Consider the following 22,243-nt stretch of genomic DNA (forward strand, 5'->3'; position numbering starts at 1 on the left):
GTCACGCAGCAGACAGCCTCACAGAAATCTGAAGTCTTTCCGTTTCAGTACATTTAATCCCCCTGCTCATTTCAGCCATCTCAGTTCTGATGCTGCTGGTCACTGCGTCACGGACAGGAGACGTTTGGGTGGCGCCACAGGTGCACGGCGCGCTGCGCTCATGTACGTGTCTGACTTTGTCCAGAAATGAAAAAAGACGCGAATACAGGAAATCCAAATGATGACATCACCTGTTGCTGTTATTCTCAGGTAGAAAAAATAGATAAATATGAAATAAACTATGAATTAAAACGGGCTTCTGTTGTTGTCGGGTTACTACTTTATAGAGGAAATTTCTCGCGGATATCCGGGGGGAGAAATAATTTAGATTTCCCGAAGTAAATAGTCAAATATTAAAGTTTAAGATAAAAAAAAAAGGTAATAATAATATTTGCACCTAAACTGTGTTTGTTATTCCGCTGGAATCTCCTGATATTGCTCCTGAAAATCTAGAAGTAACGGCGCACAAACGGTGCAGTATGTCTGCACGTTATCCTTGAGAGGTACACGGTGTTACCCCGAGGCCCAATAATGAGCTCTGCTGGGTGGATTCTTCTGGATTGAACCCGAACGGACACAAATTATTTTTACTGTACTCGTGCATGCGCACTAATTTTTGTCAAAGCAAGTTATTTATACTTATTTACAGCGATCATCTTAAACCTGGAATCGATGTTTTACGAATCTTTCCGACAAACAACGTGACTGCAAAATCCACATTTATGTTTTTTTCTTTAAGCTTATTGTATTATTATTAGATTCATCCACTCAAATCTAAACACTTATGAAGTTCCATGTATTACTTGTAGTTTTTTAAATCAAACAAACAAGCAAACAAACAAACAAACATTTGTTTGGCACATCGAGCAAACAATCGCTCAACTATTATATTTGTATTTTTCTTTTTAAAAACTACAACCAAGTGTCTTTTTTGCGCGCAGTTTTACCAAATAAATCCAAGAAAGAGATTCCACTCTGTTTATGTGCATGCTTGTGGTTCGGAACAGCAGGTCTAAATTCATCCTAATCAGCAAACATTCGGGGATTTAACGTCATCCAGCTGACAGCATTTATTACCATTTCATCTAAATCGAGGAGCATTTTTTTAAACAGCAAAAATAATCTTTTGTGTGTTTTGCAGATGTGTTGACAGCATGGAGAGATTAAATTAGCAGCTGCAGCGCCGGGAACATTGAATCATATTAAGGATCAGCAGCAGAGGAGCGGAGGAAGAGGAGAGGCTGTACCTGCAGGCCTCTGCTTTCAGGAACCCGGTACCGCAAAACATCAGGACATCCACTAAATAGCCCACAGAAAACCTCTCAGCCAGGCCAGGGACGTTTAAACAAATACGCTTTATTCTTATTTCGATTCTTATGAAAACACCTGGAGAATGAAAACGTTAAAACAGCCTGAAAATCACGTAAAACGCGACAGAAACAGCGAAGCTGCAGTAAATTAAAATCACGCCTGAACGACAGATATCCGAAATATTTTTTATAACCTCTTGAAAGATCGAATGACGCAACAGAGACACGTCACGTCTGCTCACACGCACTGCATATGAGTGACTCGGTCTGAATGAAACCTGAAAAGTTCTGAGTGGATGGCACTGCTGTCCCTCCTGCGGTCCAGCAGTGACGCTGTCACAGCGACAGGAGCTGCAGCAACACCGACTTTTCACACAGTTTCATTTCAGCGTTGCTTCATTTAGATTTTCTAATATTTATCCTGCTGACAGAAATTATTAGATCTAAGCCAGAAAACGAGGTTTCACACAGCTGTGTTCAGCATCAGGGTTCTAACACATGTTTGATGCGCCTGAATTAATCACTTGTTGCACACTAGTTAAAATCAGCAGCCTGTTTTCTCCACAACACGTCGGAAACAGCTCCAGTGTGTTTTTAACATCACGGAATTTAATCAAAATAAGAACAAAAAAACAACAACAACGAAACTTTAAACGTAAAAACATCAAATTTTCGTCCCTAAAGCACAGCCTGATGTTTCAGTGTGAGCGGAGTCTTCCTCTGCAGTCCGCCGCGCACTTTCTTTCAACCCTGTGCAGCTAAATTAAGCGCTTACTGAATTTCTCCAAAAACATAATTAGAAAAGAAAATGAAAATAATACTCTCTGCATACATGTGTGTTTACAGGCCTCTCTACAGCTCTGCATACACGTGTGTTTTGAATCCACGTCTCTTTAAGTCCCGTCTCAACGCAAAATTCAGTGTGTACCGTTTAAAAAACGAGTCGAGTTCGTTTTTACTGAGGACGTAGAATCCACGCCAATACTGAATCCCCGAACAGTTGATTTGTAATTTACAGTCACCGCAGGGAGCCGATTTACACTCTCCAACTGCACAGCCGCACACGAAACAACAACACTGTGTTGGTTTGTAGCTGAAGTGAAACGCTGAAGCCAGCTGGGAGTTCGTGGTGGTAAAAACTCAAGCAGAGACACAGTCATGGGTTCAAATCTAATTTGCCTTGTGCACAACACAAACTTAGGAAAAGCTGCTGAGTAGCAACAGAACTCACGGCGAGCTTGTTACTGCGCACACTCGCTGTGTAACAGGCCTCCACGAGTGAAACTGAGCTGCGAGGAACATTGCACACCTCTTGCTCTTTATTCTGAAAATTATATTTTGAACTGCAGCTGGCAATAAGCAAGTTTATTGATAACCCTAAATGGAAAGTGGTGCACAGTTGTGCATCAATTGTTGGCAGTTGGCCTAAAGAATAACAAACGAAAAAATCTCTGATGGCCAGAACGATGCCGGGATGATTCTGGGAAACTGATCTCACCAAAAACCTGCAGGACTCTTCTTATGTTCTGCTGCCGGCTGCTGACCCGATTAGTTAATACTGTCACAGTCATGCTGAATATTCATAAGTTTTCTTCTCTAATCACACATTTCCAAGCAGGAGCTCTGGTCAGAATGAAGAAATGTCAAAGTTTATGTGTCAGGGAGCCAACTGTGTCATCTTCACCGACTGAAATCAGGGAGCAGATTTAGGAGCTCAGTAACAGCACACATGTTCCTCTGACTTCATGTAAACAGTGCTGCTCAAGTTCAGTGATTCAGAATTTCTTTCCGCGTACTCCCACGTCACTGCCCACTTGTTAGAAATCAATAATTGTTTACATTTAAACCATTTTTAGGGATTTTGGAACTTTTGTTACATTTCACGTGTGTCTGTGGTGACGGAGACTTCCTCTGTATTCAAACGTGCACCTCTGAAGAGATTTAATCATGTAAAGTGTTTGCAAAAACATGATAAAATAAAACGACTTTCATTTGCAAACTGCTGTCCTTTCAGTTTATGTTGCATAATGCTGAAGTTCCTCTGGTGAAGTGGCACATCCTCCCAGCTTTGTTCGTAATGGAATCAGCCTAAACAAACACACAAAGGTTCACATTTATCCATTCAGTCTGCTCACGAACTCGTGCTGTAGCCGTTTTCCTTTTGAAATATACACGAGCGTCCGACACGAGCTGCTGATGGTTACGCGTCTTTTCTCTTCAAGGCCGGGAAGCTTCCACTGCAGCTCAGTGTTGGGGATGAGATCAATCGTAGCACATAAAGCACACGCTGTTAATCTAATGTCGTTCACTTTAACTGTCATCAGTTTGGTTTTTAGAATTAGACGTTTCGCTGATTAACAGAGAAACAAACTCTCACTTCTCTCTCAGAACAAAGAGCACGAGTTGCCCATAAAACGTCCTTTAACCAACGTTTACTGCCTGTTAAAAAAATATGGCACTAATTAGCAGTGGTACTGTGTGCTGATGGTCACCGCTGTGGCTGAAATGGGAACATTAGGAGCAATCAGAGTGAGGACAGAAGACAGTTTCATTTTCTTCACTTTGTTTTGTTTTTTTCTTGCATGAATGCAGGGAAAGAAGTCGATGTTTCACAAATCCAACAACAAGAATAATAATGATGCTTTTCTTTTTTTTTTTACTGTCCATTCAGTGTCTGAGAAAGCACATGGGACATGCAGGCAGTCCACATGGAGCACTGCAGATTACATTTGGAGCATTTTCTTGGGAGACGTTAACAGTGCAGTTATTTTCACTTTGGACAAACTGTCAGACAAACTCTTTATTTCTGCAGGCAAAGAAAAAAAACAGAGGAAAATAGAGATTTGAAAGATCTTGAATAGGAAAAAGATTTTGGTCAAAAGTTGTTAATGTACAAAATCCGGCGCGACGACTACACAAGCCTCCATTACTGCGCTCAATTAAAATTTACTATCTGGAAAGGCGGAGTGGGGAATATATCCAAATGATTTCAGAAACATCTCGATTACACTGTAAACATCTAAATGACTCCGGCAAAGCAGTAATAGTGTCATCTTGTTACTGCACCCTTTGTCAAATATGATTACATGAAAATCAAAGGCATGAAAGGAGCAAATTTAATCTAAAACACTGAGCGGGAGGCAGCAGCGCTCGTACAGAAGGAGCTCCCGCACGTCGCTGCCTGGAATAAACATTTCCTTTTTTCCCTCTGTCAGCGCTCCCGTCTCATACGCTTCATTCAGACAATGGGCACACCTAACCTTCAAACACACACTGAGAACGACGGCAGCTGAGCAGCAGGCGACGAAGCAACAAGGTAACGAGCAGGGTTACGCTCTAATATTGAAAATAGTGGACGTTTCTCTCTGACAGCAGACATATCAAAATATTAAACTGTATTTTATCTGTTCTTTATTTAGCTTCCTTCTAAGCAGCTGCTCAAAACAGCTGCTACCCTTTAAATGAACAAGTTTCCAAAAGTCTGCATTAAACGAGTCCAGGTGTTTCCACCCAGACATGAGCACAAACAGCAGATCGGTGGTGTTTTTGGAATGATTTGGGAATTAAAATGATCAGATTTGAATCGAGTGGAAATTGGCACAATTTTCAGCAGCTTGAAAATTCAACCCCAGAAATGAATGACCAGCGGCGGCCGCAGCTGATTGGTGAGCAGCCGTCTGAGACGAGGAGAAGCTAAACAAAAAACAAAACACATGCTGACCATAGAAACACAAATCTTTTGATTTGGACTCAATGCACCGCATCGGTGCGTGAGTGTACGATGGTGGACGGGCAGGCAGAGCAGGGTGGGACGGGTGCCGGCGGCGAGGAGTCCTAGGGGAAGTTGGTGGGGAAGAGGCTGAGCGGCTGGCTCTCGTTGGTGGGCAGCGGCGAGCGGTAGCCCTCGAAGTTGCGTGGGATGCTGCCGCTGGTGGAACCTGAGCTGTTGCTGAGGGTCTCGATGCTTCCCTCCCTCTGCAGCTCTGCGGGGACAGTGAGACAGAACGAGAGAACGTAGCGTTAGAGCCAGCAGACAAACTGGCTAATCAATAACTAGACCTACGTGTGCGCCTCAGCCCTCTTTTGGGAATATACCAGCTGAGAATGAGTAAATAAAATCTACCGACAGAAAGTTTTTACTGAAAAATGTCAAGTGACAAGACTTCACTAAGCTGGGCTGAGATGCTGCTCAGGTCCTGAGGAAGAGCATTCACGCCGCTTCATTTGTGTCCAAGTGAAAACCCTCCTGACGGCATCGCCACACCCCAGCTATAGGTTGATTGCATTTGCAGTTATGAAGCAACTAACAGTTGAAGCAACAGGAAAACACCTTTTTAATTCTTCCGGTGTATTACAAACATATCGCTTCTTTGCATATTTAATTTTCCCTTTTATGACTGCACATTAGGGCTGCCACGATTAGTCGACTAGTCACGATTACGTCGACTATCAAAATCGTCGACGACTAATTTAATAGTCGAGGCGTCGTTTGAAGCTTTGTAAGATCACAAAAGACGCAGGAATAAGTAGTAGGATTTAAGAGTGTAATAACGGACTGAAACAGAAGATGGCAGCACTGCATGTACAAGGATGCCAGCTGCCGTTAAACCCCGAAGAAGAAGAAGCTGTGTCCCAGAATTCATAGCGCAGCCCAGCTCAGTTTCCAACAATGGCGGCAGCTAGTTAGTTTTAATATTACTCTTATTATTCTTTCTGGGTCACAAAATAAACGTTTAACATATTTTCAGGCGAGAATGTAGCTGTGTAAACCTCAAATATCTGCTCAGTTTATCAAGACACCACATATTTTCAAAAGCGCTCCGACGTTTTCGGAGACGTCTGTTAGCCACTAGCTCGATAGCTAGCCGGGGGCTAGGCTCACTAGATCAAACCCACCGCCGTCTTTCGCTACTCAGGTTAAACATGATATATAAGTCACTTAGATAACTTAAAATGTTATTGTTTGGCTTTTTTTTAGTATTTTATTTGTTCCTGAGTAAATCGGTTTGGCTGAGATTAAAGTTATAGTTTTTACACAGCTGAATAAACGTCAAGCAGACAGCTGATTATCAGAAGTGTGAGATGCTCGAGAATTTACTCCGGTGTCCTGTTATATTTTAGATAGCAAGGAGTTTATTAAACTTCACCGAAACAATCTGCAAATGTCATTAAAATTGAATAAACTATCATCTTGTCTTTATTGTTAGTTAGCACAGACCTGAAACACTTAAAGCTGTAAGCTAATGATAGTTATATAAGAGCAGATGCTGCTGGTGCAATAAGCTGTATGTTTTACGTCCAATGGATGATGATCTGATTAGTCGACTAATCACAAAAATAATCGGTGACTAGTCGACTATCAAAATAATCGTTTGTGGCAGCCCTAGTGCACAAGCTAAACGGCCCTTATCAATCTTTCTGAACGCTCCCGCTACAGAGCTCAGGCTACTGTCGTGGTTTACCTTGAACCTACTGTAGTTCTTGTAGTTGGGCTTCCATCAAGTTTTCATGTTTAATGGGATTATTACCAACATTTCAGGGCGAACACCGAGAGTTTTCCCTTAAAAGAAAATGTTTTGATAATCTACATGGGGAATTCTCTCATTGTTGATGACCAACATGCTAAATGATGGCTGACTGAGGGCTAACTTCACACATCAAACACATTGTGAGTTTGTACCGTGTCTGCTCAGCAGATGGAGGTACTTTGCTTGGTGGTCTTTGGATCGTATCATAATATTACAAAATCTACTTCTAATTATTTTCAAAGTATTTTAGCAAGACACAATAACAAACACGATCAAGTCTAAACACCAGAGCAGATGTGAGTGTAACAGCACGAAACATCGGACTTTAACAGCTTCACTTCACAGAGAGTCAAAAAGGGATTTTTAGGCAGCACAGAGGTTCCAGGAGTTTCCCTTCTTATTGCTCCACCGCGATTACTCATCAGACCACTGCGGACCTGCTTTTGTGTCAGACAGATGAAATCCACATCTGTGGGAATAACCCACAGTATGAGTGGACATCAGTTATTCTGGGACTCAACTCTCTGGGTGACACAGGGCATATTTCTGACATGTCGCATGGCTGCCCCCCTCCCAGCCCTTCAGCGTTCCTCACTGTGGAATGACCGAGCTACTTTGGTAAAAATCCCTCCATAAGGAACTTATTACTGTTATTATATGCTGTAAAACATATCCATAGACATGTGGATGGGATGGCGTGCGCAAAAGCGTGCATCGCAGTATTAAGACTGCGATGCATGCAGTGTACAGTGACATCCATCAGGCTTCTAGCTGCGTTTAATCTGCTGTTGCTTCCCGGACGCTCTGCTGACACCGGTCGCCGCCCTGCAAATACACAGCACTGCGCATCTGTGACGGAGCACGGCTGTCATCGACAAACTGAGAGCAGGATTTGATAATGCATTTACAGGAGACGCGCGCATGCTCATGGCTCAGGCTGTAGACTAGAGACGATCAAATGTTGTCATCCCACAGACGCTCAGGGACACGAAACATCACATTGGCAAGAGGAAGGAGTCGACGATTCAACGAGGATCAAACTGCAAAGCATTATATTTAATAACTATTCTTTTGGTTTAGTAAATTATTACTTCTTCACTCCTGTGCAGTGACTTGTTATTCTAACTCTCCAGAATGGCCTTCAATATGAACAGAAAGGCGCGCTGGTAGGTACGAGATGTGTTTCGGTCATTCTTGTGTTAGTGACACGATGTTCTCAACCAGAGTGAAAATAAAGGTAAATACAGCTGTTTATAGGCGCTGCTGTTGTCACTCCGAGTTTTTCCTGGGCCAGAACGTAACGCTCTGAATCGTTCAGCCGTTTGAAACTAACTGCAGAAAACACGACTGACCTCAGGATGAACAAAAATCCTAATTTGCTTAAGACTGAGTTCAAATTCATAGCACGGTGACATGAAACCACAGTTTAATGCGTCCCTGTGTCCTGCAGATGTTCAGGAGCTAATGTGGATACTGTCTTTGTCATGGTGGCTTTGCAGGAAGTGGAAGCTTCTTACTTTAGCTCAGGAAACCTAAGACAAACCGCAACTGTTATTATCCCGGCTAACATGCAATGTGCCACACTGTGGTGAGATCCCAGCCTCTCCCAACCCCTTCCTCTTTAATTTCCCAACGCTACACTGGGAGAAATGCTGCAGTAATTCCAAGCAGAGATGAGAACTGCTGGTTGTTCTGGGCTCAGATAATATGGTACTGGTGATTTAATTAGTATCTGGGAAAACCGCGCTCCATTCACCGAGACATCAGCACTGCAGCGCCAATAACACTGAAGTTGAGATTTTAAGATGTAAACTGGTGACGCTGGGATGGTTACATTGATATTGGTTTAAAAGGCCAATCTCCTTTTAATACACACTTTCTGTCTGACACATGAACGCACAATATGGCAGCATACATCACAGTGTTGGGCTCCTTCAGGTGGACCCAAAGGAGTTCTACTTTTTATTTTTTTACCCTACCAGCATTTCCATAGTTTAATTCTTCCTGTAAATCCAAAAAGCTAATTTTATTTTTCCTTCCACCTCCATTCTTGCCACACCGCTGATCAATACTTCCAGGCTCTTACCCTACAGGCTAGCCTCAGTCACCCAGCTGGATCTGTGCTGCAGTGTTATTGAAGGCGATGTAAGCTGCTGAACACCCCAGTAAAGCCCTAAAGGCCTTTTCTAGTGCTGCCTAATCCACCTCATTGTGTGACGCCCACCAGCTATTCAACAAGTCTTAACCCCTCACGCCCCCGACACAATCCCCGAGCGCTCTAACGTCGGGGATCTTTTCCTCTGGGACTGATGTCACAAGGTAAAGTAATATGATTATTTACAAGGTGGTTTTGTGTGATGTGATGTGTAGATAATGCTGCTCTGGAGCGAAGCCAGTGAGGAAACGGAAACTACCACGGGGTTTGACTCATATAGGCTTTTAAGAGCGGCTGATCTGAGCGTTACTATATAGCGGCTTATCTATAAAAATGTCACTTTCAATGCAAAATATTTGAAAGTGCGCAGCAGATGGGACTCTTGGGATACAGCATGGATTATCCTGAGGAGAAGAAAGCTCTGAGATAGTAGTTTAACCACTGGAGGTGAGACAAACTGAATCTTCTTAACCAAGAAAACTCAACTCGTGAAGAATCTAAACCATGTAGGCCTGACGACTGTAAGGCTCCCAGGACTGAAGCCATGCTCAGGGTGACATCGGGGGCCGGTCTTCGAAAGAAAATGTTAACTCCAAACATGGATGTGAAAAAGCTGTCAGTAAAGCAGAAGCGTGTGCCACAGTTGGGGATAACGTGGATGAGTGCGGCGATGGGGGTTCTCGGCAGTGTTAAAGGAGGAAAATTGAGTACTTTTTGGAAATTTGTCCTCAACACAATCCGACAGACACATAACAAAACAGCAGCAAGTTAATACCTCATCAGGCGTACAGAGGGAACGGTCCGAAACGCTCCAGCCTGAACCCTCGGCTGTGAACAGGCCTAATCCTCTTACACTCTCACACAAACACATGCGGACTTTCATTTTTATTCACACAGACTAAATCTGCTCTCACAGCACACAAATGTTTTAGCGGTTGTGAAAAGTCACACTTGCACATCTCTTCCTCTACAAGTTAATGGGATTTTCTAGTTTTTTACTATTTAGCTGGTTTTAGTTAAATTTAGTGGATCACCGCTACTGTTTGGGATAGCAACCACATCAAGTACAACACACACCTTTATTTTGCTGGTCAGCTTTGTATGAGTCTGACTAATCTGCAGGTTTGAAACCACTCGTACTACTTTCCCTGTCAGATGTATTTGAGTACAATGTTATTATTGCCAGGATACGATTATCTCCATGGAAATTAAACACCATCTGCTGAAATTGGCGAAAAAGATCCCGACTGTGGACTTTGAAGAGTTTACGTTAATCAGTTAGTCGAGAACTCTGTAAGTTTTCAGTTTACAGTCTCCCGACATGACCGACGAACACACGTGTCATTTTCTGCCTTTGTCCGTGCTCTTATGTGCTGTGAAGGAGAAATGTCCTCACGAACACAACTGCATGTACAGAGCACTTCCTGAGGCCCCGACTGGCAGTGTGTCAGTGTGTGTCATGTGGCTGTTATGGTGAGATGAGACACACCACTGAGAGGAGGGGATCAAAGAGAATACAAAGGAGCTTTTAATCAGAGGCTCTGTGCCAGCCAGACTGGGTAGAGTCTCATCCATCCTTCTCTCCATCCATCCCTCGTTCCCCCTGGGAGGCTGGGATGGGGGCAGTAACCCATAGCCATAGTATACTTATCCTAGCTGATTGTTTTTGTGTTTTAACTTTAATCTCACCATTAGCTGCAGCTGCCTCTGATTAGTGCTCTCATGTCACATTCCAACCCCCAACAGTGTCACACACACACTTATACACATGTGCATATGCTAACTGTGTGAAACCTATGTGAAAATTACTTCACGTCATCATTATGGAGCAAAGTCGGGTTAGTGCTAGCTTGTAATGGTGATTTCATACTGTCAGTGAACAAAAGACCAGACTCTTTATTAGGTGCTTCTTGCCAGTACTGGCTTGGAGTCACTGTTACCTTCAGAAGTGCCTTAATTCATCATGGAATAGATTCAACAAGCTGCTGGAAACATTCCTCACAGATCCCGGCCCATGTAGACACAATCATCACTAGGGATGGGTACCAGTATCCGGTTCTGACATAAACGGTAGTAACCAGACCGAAAAGCAGCGCACATTTCGGTGCTTTTTTTTTTTCCTGAGCTGTGATACACTTTAGATTCTAGCCAATCATTTTACGTTTCCGAGGATAGTAGGCGGGTCCAGGTACGTACGTTCTTTTAGAGCAGAGCTACAGATTAAAAATGCCCAAGGCGAAGCGGTCAAAGTCTGGCTGTACTTCACAGCAAAGATGCAAACTCAGCAGCTGCAACAAGTGCTTTAAGCTGATACTGTGATACTGTCAAAGGAGGTAACACCTCAAATCTGATGAAACACCTGGCGACGCATAGCGGTTTTTTAAAAGCTGAGAAATGCGCCGTATTTGATAGCTTGTTGCCAGACCTCACACCGAGCACATCTACTGCGGGTGTGGTGCCTGTTATCGGACCCGGAGTTAGCAACATCCCCCAAAAACCCGAAGAGGAGAGTCCTGGCCCCTAGCCCTGCCAGTGTAGCAGAAATGATGAGGATGATGATGCAGCAGCAGCCGTTCTTCTCTGCGTGAGTAGCTTAATGTTGTTCGTGTGTAATTTACGTTGAGTAGGCTAACCACGTTATTACATTAATGCATGTAAGGTGAACTAGCAAACATCATCATAGCTACATGCAGCTGTCTTCTTGTTTGATGGCAGATACTCCCTTCACCCTGGACAAAAAGGCTAAAATGACCAAAGAAAAAGTGGAAAACAGTTAAACATGAGAGGTTTTTGGACAAAGTTTGTGTTTTTTCCATTGTTTAAGCTGCTTCCAGCCAAGAGTGATACCATATATGCCCCATAGCTGCAGAAAAGGCTAACATTGTTATCTTTTTACAAAAAAACAGCTGAACATGAGAGGTTTTTGGACCAATTTTGTGTTTTCCATTCTTTAAGCACCGGTTTGAGCACCGTTTAAGCACTGGCACCGTTTCAAAAGTACCGGTTTGGCACCGGTATTGGATAAAACCTAAACGATACCCATCCCTAGTTACTGCTGCCTCCCCGTCAGCTTGAAGCAGTCTGCTGGCCATCCTCTGCTGACCTCTGTGCTTTCTCTCACAGAAGCAGTGATTCTATTCTTTGCACCTTCTCTGTGCACTTTCACCTCCACACACTTTTTATGTTCACGTGAAGGCTCAGCCACAAGTAAGTGCTGTTGTAAAACAAATAATTTATGAGATCCTTCTAAACTGAGTGTCCCTAACACAAGTTTATTAACCACACAATAATGCAGAGCACCTGTTTTGTGTCCTGTGCCGAGGAAACCCCACAACACCACACTTATAAGTTTGGATTCAATTAGTTTATTTTAGGAGCAACAATTTAGGAATTGTTGCTACAAATAATTCACACTGGACAGATGCCTTTTCCAACATCTAATGCCTCTAGATTACTACAAGCATTTTATAGCAAACATAACTACCTTTAAATTATTTTTCCATCAGAGAAAAGCGAGAATGTTCCAAACCTTGTTGTTATTTATCCTACCCATAAATAAAACCACCTTAATTATATGGCGATGAGTGTGCCCTTACATGGAGCTGAGTGTAGGGGCTCGACCCTGAAACAGGCGCCGGCGCTGGGCGCAGTCTACTTCTGTGCTTTAATTTTTTAGAGTGACCAAAAAATGTTCTTTCAGTCTGCAGAACAACACAATGTGAAGATAAACACAAATGAAATGCTCGAGAAGTTTCACGTCATTTCTTGAATGGCTAGAATGATGAACGCCATCAGGCCTTTGGAACTTAGACTTAGACTTAGATCCTCCCGCGCCGATCGGCGCATCGGGCGACAAGAGAACGCCATCGAACTCGGTCTATCGCGGCAGTTGTTGCTTCATCCCATGACAGTTCAATTGAACGTAAATCTTCAAGGAAAGTCCTCCTCCATGTTATTTTAGGTCTTCCTCGCCGTCTCTTTCCATTCTTCGGGTTCCACAGAACCGTGACACGGGCAGGTCTGAGGTCCGGTAGCCGAAGGATGTGACCGGCAAATCTGAACCGACGCTTGGTGACTTGGACATGGAGCGGCTCTACTCCCGCACGGCGATATACTTCTTCATTGGTAACGCGATCCCGATATGTGATCTTGAGCAGCCGTCGAAGACAACGTTGTTGGAAGACGTCAAGATGGCGGTTGATCTTTGCAGTTGATTTCCAAGGCCTTTGGAAACGGGGTCAAAGTATTCAGAATGAGACGCCCACGTTCATCATCTATAGTACTGGCATGTTATAGCACACTGACAGTGAAAATGCGACTAATAATAATGAGCTGCACATATAAAAACATTTAAAATGACTGTATGAATCCTTGCTGTGCACGATCCTTAGAAAGCTGTCCAGTTGGAAGACTGAACCCACATTAGTGGGAAAGCTCATTAAAATCTACCGGAGATCATCCTGATGCGCTGTGAAAAGCCGGGCTTAACACACGCTCCTGTGTAAAGGACATCACACATTAATGCGGCTGGAGACACACATGCCACGTACAGTATATCAGCAGAGATGGCATGTGCAGCCGAAGCCACGTGCTGCCTGGATCAAGCTCAGTGAATTTATTTTTATGTATAACTGGCCAGTTGGTGTAAAAACAGGTTAATGCTGCAGGTCTGGATTCATACACCTACATCTCTGCTGACTAATTACAGAAGCAAAAAGATGCTTAAAATGCATTTAACAGCACACTAACAGTGTCCAGCTCGCATGTTACCAAGCTGTCCTCTGAGAACGGACGACGGCCACATGCTCAAACTCCATGGGATAAACCGCAGCCCCATCAATCACGATACTCAACAGGTAGTGTGATTAAGAAGCAAATGCAAAGGAAAGTGATTGATGGGGCTAATTCAGGCCTTTGAGCAGAGACTTTCTCTCCGTCTTCTCTGACCCAGCAGCTCCATATATGCAGCTAACCACAAGTTTCCCAGCAGCTGCTCATTAGGGTGTGTTATAAGGAGTGCCAACAACAGTCAGGGACACTCCTGACACTCTATGTGGGCCGCTTTGAATTAGGGCTCTAATGAAAACCTAGTGGTGACCCAGCCTTTGACTAGCTACTTACCCAGAGCAGACCGACAGCCGCCACGCCACTGGACACTGGATGGAAATGCTTTTATAGGCCGGCTGCTGCACTTAGATATGGATCAAAACACAGCAAACAGACCCAGACTGGTCTCTCAAGTGAGTAATGTAACAGCAGCATGCCCAGCACGCAGTTTGCTGCGCTGAACTCAACTGCAGATTAAAACACATTTGTATTTTCTGAATTTAATGACATATATGTGGCTTTGGGAAAATTATGACATGCTGTAAAGTTTCTTATTTTCTCCACAGTTCAGGTTCTTCGAATCGGAATCAGCTCTTTGAATCGGTCGAGTTTAGCACCAGCATTTCTTGATGAAGCAACATATTCGATCCATGGTGTTTGAGGTAATTCCACACACAGAGGGTTTCCTTCAGCGATAAATAACTAAATATGTTTCTGACCTGTTCCACTCCAGCTCCAGCTCATTAAGACACCAAGACTTTAAGGTGCCCTGTTGTATATGGCACCAAGATAAATCACCAGGTTAGCTTCACATCCTTGTTAGTGGGAGCGATCCTGGATCAGATTTGCTTCGGCACAGTCTCCAGTAACGTTTTACAAATTAACGATGTGCCACTTTTTGGGCCAGTGTCAGTAGATACTAGAGGTGGGAATCACCATACATCCCACGATACGATATTATCACGATACTTAACGCACGATACGATATTATCACAATACTTAACCCACGATACGATATTATTTAAAATATTTTGCGATATTCAGATTCTGTACATAAAGGTAAACTTTATCAATATTCATTTTCTCTAATATCAAAGTCTCACACTCAGTCTTTCTCTCATTTCAGTTTGATTGTTGACAAACTGAACGGTTTGTATTACAGTCTAGTCCAACTTAACTGAATCAACCATCTGGTACAATTATAGCTATTCTGAACTATGCAGTTTATGAAAACTATGCAGCCCCTTCAGCCACTGAAGAATTTGAAAGTAAATTAAAACAAAATATAATTTTACATTAAATAAAAAAGGTTTAAACTTAATTAAAATAAAACATGTCTTAAATGAAAATAAGTAAACTGTCATGTTTATTGCTGCCATAAAAAAAAGTTAAACACATTTGGACAGTGAAGGAATGTCAGGATTCTTGCTCAGAAAAAGGATCAACATGCTCTGAAGTCAGAGCACAAAAACCTTTTTGTAACAAAATATCGATTTCTGCTGTCCCTGTATCCATACATTATTAGCAAACAAAGTATCACGATGCTACACAGTATCGATTTTTTCCCCCACCCCTAGTAGATACTGAAGCTCCTCACATGCTTTGTGTTTGTTTGGCCATGACACGCTGGGCCTTGTCAGTTAGGTTTGCACATATGCACGGCGAACATGAGTATGAGAAGGAGCTGTTATTTGCTTCATCTGCCCGCTGGTGCATCACAATCACAGACTACAAATATGAAGCTCAGTGGGAACACCTGGAATAAATGTGCTGATAAATATAATCAAATGCTTCCATAATTGTTACATTGCTCACTGAAAGATCTATTGGGTATTAAAATGATGCATTATATTCCTTTCTTATCCTTGATCATCATCAACAGAACATCAACTAAGTGTATTTTGTGAAAAAAGCTGTCCATCCCTCCAGAAACGTTCGGTCATCTGTCTCGCACGTGAAGACGTTTGTGGAAATTGTCATTTCTGTGCATTTTAAAAACCACCCAAGCCTCACGTAGGCACTTTAATCTAACAGTAGCTACATCGACAGTAAGCACATTCAAAGAGTTCTACTTGTGTAAGCGCTTCATAAGCAAACTGCCCATGGTAAGGAACAGATCATCCACTGTAGCCCGCTGAAACATCCCAACGTGAACACGCGGACACAGTTGCACACATATGGTTTGACAAGCTTGTTGGGAGACCTCTGTCAGTGGGTTTGGACAGGAGGGCTGGTCTCAGCTGAAAGAGGTAGCTGGTGTTGGTGCCCACTGAGAAAACTGACAGACAGCACATCGTCAAGAGGCTGTCGCTTATCATCACATCAAATATGTGAGCATGCCAAAATAAGAGACAGATAAAGCTGTACACTGTGTGTGTGTCTGCATGTGTGGTGGGCATAGATGTAATCCAATTACTTTTTTCAAGTAACGAGTAAAGTAAGGGATTACTATTGGAAAAGGGTAATTAGATTACCGTTACTTTCCCGTAGGAACGCTGCGTTACTGCGTTACTAAAATCGTGATTCTTTGCGAGAATGTCTCATGACAGTGACGTAAGCGAGTGCAACGTTCGTGACAACAGCTGTGTGCAGATCAACAATGGATCATATATCGAGTGCAGAGAGAGTATGAGCGTGCAGCGTTTAAAGCGTGGAAGTACTGACCTTACTTTGAGTTTGATTCCATAAAAAGTGACAAAAACATTAGTGTCCGTTGTGCGTGGGAAGAAAACTTCTTTTTACAGCGAAAAAAACCCCTAAACTTCCAAACAAGCACCGAGTAGCTACGACGTAATGGGAAACTCACAGAGAAACTGCCGTATCCTTCCACTGACCGCGGCACACCTGCACCAGGGTAAACCTCCGCCTGCCCCACTCCTGCTTTACAGGTGAAAATAGAGCAACAGGACCGCTAGTCTTTGATTTTATTTATTTTCTGCTGTGTTTTACTTACATCTATTTGAAAGACTGAGTGTAAACACACAAAATATTTTATTTTATGTGCTGGAATGTGCAGAAAATTAGTTTAAATGTTAAACTAATTTCTTCCAGTCAGAGAATGTTGCAGATAATTAAATGTTTGCTTGATGCATAAAGTTAAAAGATTAAAACTAATAAAACAAGTTTTAAAAAGAGACTTTTCCATTTGATTACATTTTGTATGATGATTATGTAGAAAAAGTAGAATTGGGCTGAAAGATCTATCACTTTATCACCTATTCAGGTTGTAAATCGTGTTTTTAAAAAGTAACTAAGTAATTAATTACTTTTGAAAATAAGTAATCAGTAAAGTAAAGGGATTACTTTTTTGGGGAAGTAATCAGTAATTAGTTACTGATTACTTTTTTCAAGTAACTTGACCAGCACTGGTGGTGGGGGACCAGTTCAGAGTCGTAATGGGGCTGGAGTCAATCCCAGCTGTCATAGGGCGAGACATTTATAAGATCCATAGTTATACTTTATTCCTATTATTGTTACATTTACTGTATTTGTGTCTTTTCTTGTGTATTATTGTTACATTTGTTTTTGAGACATTTATTGGCTGCTATAGCTCCAGTTTCCATTTAGAATTAATGACATACTTACTGCATCACTACTCAGGATTGCATTTTTGTAATACAAAGAAATAAATCAAAGCATTCAGCACGCATCCCGAAACGGTTTTCAGCTTCCTTAAAGTAGAGCCTACCTCTAAGTATCAAACACAACTAGCTAAAATCTGTATGTTTAACTTGTTCTGTATATATAGTTCTACATATGTAGATGCTGTTCATTAGAATCATACCCATGGCTTCCTTGGTTGGGTCAAATATGCTGTGAATAAACAAAGAAACTGTAAATGGTATTTCCTCCTCATCATCACATGCTCAAACTAACAGGGAGTCTTCTTCAAGATTGTTTTCGGTCTCGCAACAACATCTGTGCATCAGTCACAACAGAATCGCTTTCTGTTTTAATAAAATGTCAGCGATCCTGCTTCTGTCTAAATGGAACCACTGCAGTGTTACGGACATTTAACACACCTTTATGCAAACCCACACGCAGACAAACACCCAGGTCTCTGCAATGCTTTCTCAACAAGTGTGAAACCAGAAGAGCAGCAAATGAAAGCAAACTCATGTAAAACTACAAAGCCAGTAAGAGGAACAAGGTTCCATCAGGCATAACACCAGTGCAGTACCAGTACTTATGTACAGGTTGGCACTGAGAGACAAACATACTGTGCAAACACAGACACACACAAACAATCACCAAAGCAGTCAGCACAGGGTGAGCAGGCTGAGAGTTCAGCCGGTCTGTATAAAGGTGCACGGGTCACTGACAGGCCGCTGAGACACAAGGACAGGCTTCCACTGCATGTGCTGTTCCCTCTACGTACAATAGAAACGCCGTGTTCACTTATGAGTTTTAACACACAGAAAGATCAACTTTGGGTAGAAAAGGGTCAGCTTTTAACGGAGGATTTCACCTCTAAGAATTATGGTTTCCTTTAACTGTTTTTATGTAAGGCACCGTGGCTCCCTTTGAACAAGAGCACGTAGGTCAGGACAGCAAACGTCTGCATCCTAGCAGGATGCTCGCTCACGAATGTGCAGAAAAATGACGTGCTGCGATTGGTGCAGTCAAATACTTGGCAACCAGTTCTATGTGTCATATACAGTGTTGGTCAAGTTACTTGAAAAAAGTAATCAGTAACTAATTACTGATTACTTCCCCAAAAAAGTAATCCAGTTACTTTACTGATTACTTATTTTCAAAAGTAATTAATTACTTAGTTACTTAGTTACTTTTTAAAAACATGATTTACAACCTGAATAGGTGATAAAGTGATAGATCTTTCAGCCCAATTCTACTTTTTCTACATAATCATCATACAAAATGTAATCAAATGGAAAAGTCTCTTTTTAAAACTTGTTTTATTAGTTTTAATCTTTTAACTTTATGCATCAAGCAAACATTTAATTATCTGCAACATTCTCTGACTGGAAGAAATTAGTTTAACATTTAAACCTATTTTCTGCACATTCCAGCACATAAAATAAAATATTTTGTGTGTTTACACTCAGTCTTTCAAATAGATGCAAGTAAAACACAGCAGAAAATAAATAAAGTCAAAGACTAGCAGTCCTGTTGCTCTATTTTCACCTGTAAAGCAGGAGTGGGGTAGGCGGAGGGTTACCCTGGTGCAGGTGTGCAGCGGTCAGTGGAAGAATCCGCGAGTTTCTCTGTGAGTTTCCCATTACGTCGTAGCTACTCGGTGCTTGCTCGGAAGTTTAGGGGTTTTTTTCGCTGTAAAAAGAAGTTTTCTTCCCACGCACAACGGACACTAATGTTTTTGTCACTTTTTATGGAATCAAACTCAAAGTAAGGTCAGTACTTCCACGCTTTAAACGCTGCACGCTCATACTCTCTCTGCACTCGATATATGATCCATTGTTGATCTGCACACAGCTGTTGTCACGAACGTCACACTCGCTTACGTCACTGTCATGAGACATTCTCGCAAAAAACAAATCACGATTTTAGTAACGCAGTAACGCAGCGTTCCTACGGGAAAGTAACGGTAATCTAATTACCGTTTTTGCAATAGTAATCCCTTACTTTACTCGTTACTCGTTACAGTAACGTGCCCATCTCTGGTCATATACTAATTCTGCTTTACAGGTATCAACTCCATGACTTAAGAATGAAAGGTATATTTTGCTTTTGATATGTATAACACACTAACACATTTCCACTGTATTACACTTTAATCCTCAGACTTCCTTTAATTATTACCGTTTAAATTCTAAACCTGCTGATATTTTGTTCTTATTTGTATTTAAGGTGAAGTGGTGTTGAGCTGCTGAGGGGACCTCCCCAAGGGAGTAATAAAGTTCTATTGTGTTCTATTCTACAAATAGATTTTAAGTGAAATAAAAAGAACTGCACAAAAGAGCAGGTGATGTGTGTGGAAGAGTATTCACACACACAAAAACTAATTAAAAAATGCTAATTCTCTTCATTTGTTTACACCAGCAAGTCCTGCCCAATTAAAATTCTGTAAATTTTAAGGTCTTATTTTTAACAGTAAATATGGGAGATTTTAAAAACCACCTTTTAGTCATTTTAGTTTAGTTGTTGTTACTGCTCTTTAAATATCACATAGGTTTATAGAAACCTGCTTTTCAAGGATTATTAACTTTAAATATCAAACTAATGCAAAACACAGTCTGACCAAAAACCCTGAAACATTTCGATCTTTACTACATCCCAGTGACAAAGACAAAGAAACAACAAAAACAAAAAGATGGGCTGTTTAAAACGCAGATGAAAATTTGTTTTCCTGAACTTAGTATTATGAGGTAAATGTAACAGCGACAGCTCTTGAGTCATTAAGCCACTGACAGGCAAAAGCAGACTAACGGACATAAGACATATTTCCACTGTGTGAGAAATGCAAAGAGGCAGAATGAAAAGTCAGACGTGCATTTACTCGATGGACACAGTTCTGGTTTTTGAGTGTTTGAAAGCAATAAAGGGTTGGAGTTATTTCTGCTTGTCCAATAGGAATTCATAATTTCCTAGAAGTAGTCCCTGTAATCAGGATAAATCAAGGATGGTTTTAAAATGTTATAACATAGAAAGAAAAAACTGCCATTTAGAGGCTCGGAAAAAGAAGAGCTAACCATGTTGTGCAAGCTTCCTCTCAAATTACTGTCAGTTTGTAACAGAAGATTATTGCGCTCATCATTGGGATCATTTTGGCTCATTTCCCAATTACTGAAATAGACATCCTTGTACTGCTTTTGTTTGCATTTAAGTGACATCGAGTAGAAGAGAGAGACAACATTATCTCTATAGCATCAGCATGAATCAGATGCTTTTCATACATAAGCTCTAATTTTTTTTAATATGGTGTAATCATGGACGGGCTTTCATCTGGGACAAGTGGCTGCACAGATCCTCCATACACACAGAAAGCCAGTAGTCTGCATTAGTATAGACAGAACATGATATCAGTGCGTCGTTTCTTTCTCTGGCTGTGTTCGAGTCGGTCAGTCCTTCCCTCCTCTCATGGAGAAATGGGTGTTTTCAAAAGCCTCTGAGGGGTGGAAGTCTATAAAAGGTGCTAATGTGTAGAAGCTGTCTCATCCTGTTTCACATTGTCAGTGTCAGTAAGGAGGTTATTTCCCTGCATTACAAAGCCATTAATGCACTTAGAAGAACAGAATAATGTTGGGAATCGTTGGAGTTAGTGCTTCATAAAGTGCTGAATGTTTTACGTGTTAGCCATTTCAGATGAATATTTATTAAATAATCTTCATACAAAGCACATAAGTGTTTGAAAGATATGAAACGTGGACAGACGGGTCTCATAAGCAGAATGGATCCGGGTCGATTTTGTCTTTTTCTTTTCAGCCTGCACTCGTGGAAGATTGTAGTGGCTGCTAACAATAATAATAATAACAAGCCCACAATGTCCAAAAGAACAGGGGTGTAAGAAGCGCTCACAGTGGACAACAGCGCAAAACAGAAACAGTCCATGTCAATCCATCCCTCTAATTCCTGACTCGGGCTTTGCTACAGTTCTCGGAGACTGAAGAGTGAAGTTTAGTCCAGTTTTTGGTCCTTGAATTTACTCGAGGATGAACTCTCTCGCTAAAAGAGGATCTTTGTTAACAAGTTTAAGCCAGTACTCCAACATCACCACCCGATCCTAAACAGAAGTGGTGGATGCTCCCATTATTGAACTGGTGGGCAGTTTCCAGGATTTGGGCACGAGGGAAAATCTTCAGAATCCAACATCTGAGGAAATGGCAGTCGATGTTGTCAAGGACTGATAGGCTGGCAACAGGCTACGTCCTGATGCCATTTCCTGTTTGAAGAATTGTGATTAGGTGATTTAAGGGCTAAATGCTATACTAGTACTTGTATAGTGCTTTTCTACTCTGAGCCGCTCCCAGTCACACACACGGCACCGGCTTGCACAGCTGCACCTTAATACTGGTCTACTGAACAAATATGAGCAGAAATGGTTATGAAATATCCTGAACATGAGTGAGAAATGTAAAACTGAATGTTTCAGTAGATTTGTATGCCTTCAGTTAGTTTTGGTGTGCTACTGTAGGGCTGCCACCATTTTCAGCACTACTGTAGCACGTCTTCAACATTTCTAACTATTAAAAGGGTTTATAGGACGTGCAGTTGTTGGTATCAGCTAAACTATCCAGTGATTTTTGTAGCTCCCCTCTGGGGCCTGTGTGAACTCTGCAATCAAATGCCTTAGTTAGGATCTTAACTTCTATATGCTACCATAACACAGTTTGATTCAGCTGTAAGTATACACCAACCAAACAAACAGCTTATATGCAAACGTTCACTCGGGATTTAGGACTCATCAT

At 41.8% G+C, this 22,243-nt stretch overlaps 1 protein-coding gene and 1 long non-coding RNA gene across 4 annotated transcripts in view; one reads left to right on the forward strand and one right to left on the reverse strand.

The window, feature by feature from the left end:
- Positions 1-863: 863 nt before the first annotated feature.
- The window catches only part of bcas3 (BCAS3 microtubule associated cell migration factor), a 367,208-nt gene continuing 345,828 nt past the window's right edge, over positions 864-22,243 (reverse strand). For all 3 annotated transcript variants that reach the window (XM_085130745.1, XM_085130747.1, XM_085130748.1), the window contains one exon: positions 864-5,332. In XM_085130745.1, coding sequence (XP_084986871.1) covers positions 5,184-5,332 — 149 coding nt within the window. In that variant the 3' untranslated portion in view covers positions 864-5,183. The remainder of the gene's footprint in view (positions 5,333-22,243) is intronic.
- LOC146504603 (uncharacterized) lies at positions 5,322-14,891 on the forward strand. The gene is made up of 2 exons (XR_014868701.1): positions 5,322-7,837; positions 7,888-14,891. It is a non-coding gene; the product is annotated as an uncharacterized LOC146504603 (long non-coding RNA).

Source organism: Neolamprologus multifasciatus, chromosome 14 (assembly GCF_963576455.1).
Source record: "Neolamprologus multifasciatus chromosome 14, fNeoMul1.2, whole genome shotgun sequence".
NCBI classification, from domain to species: Eukaryota; Metazoa; Chordata; class Actinopteri; order Cichliformes; family Cichlidae; genus Neolamprologus; species Neolamprologus multifasciatus.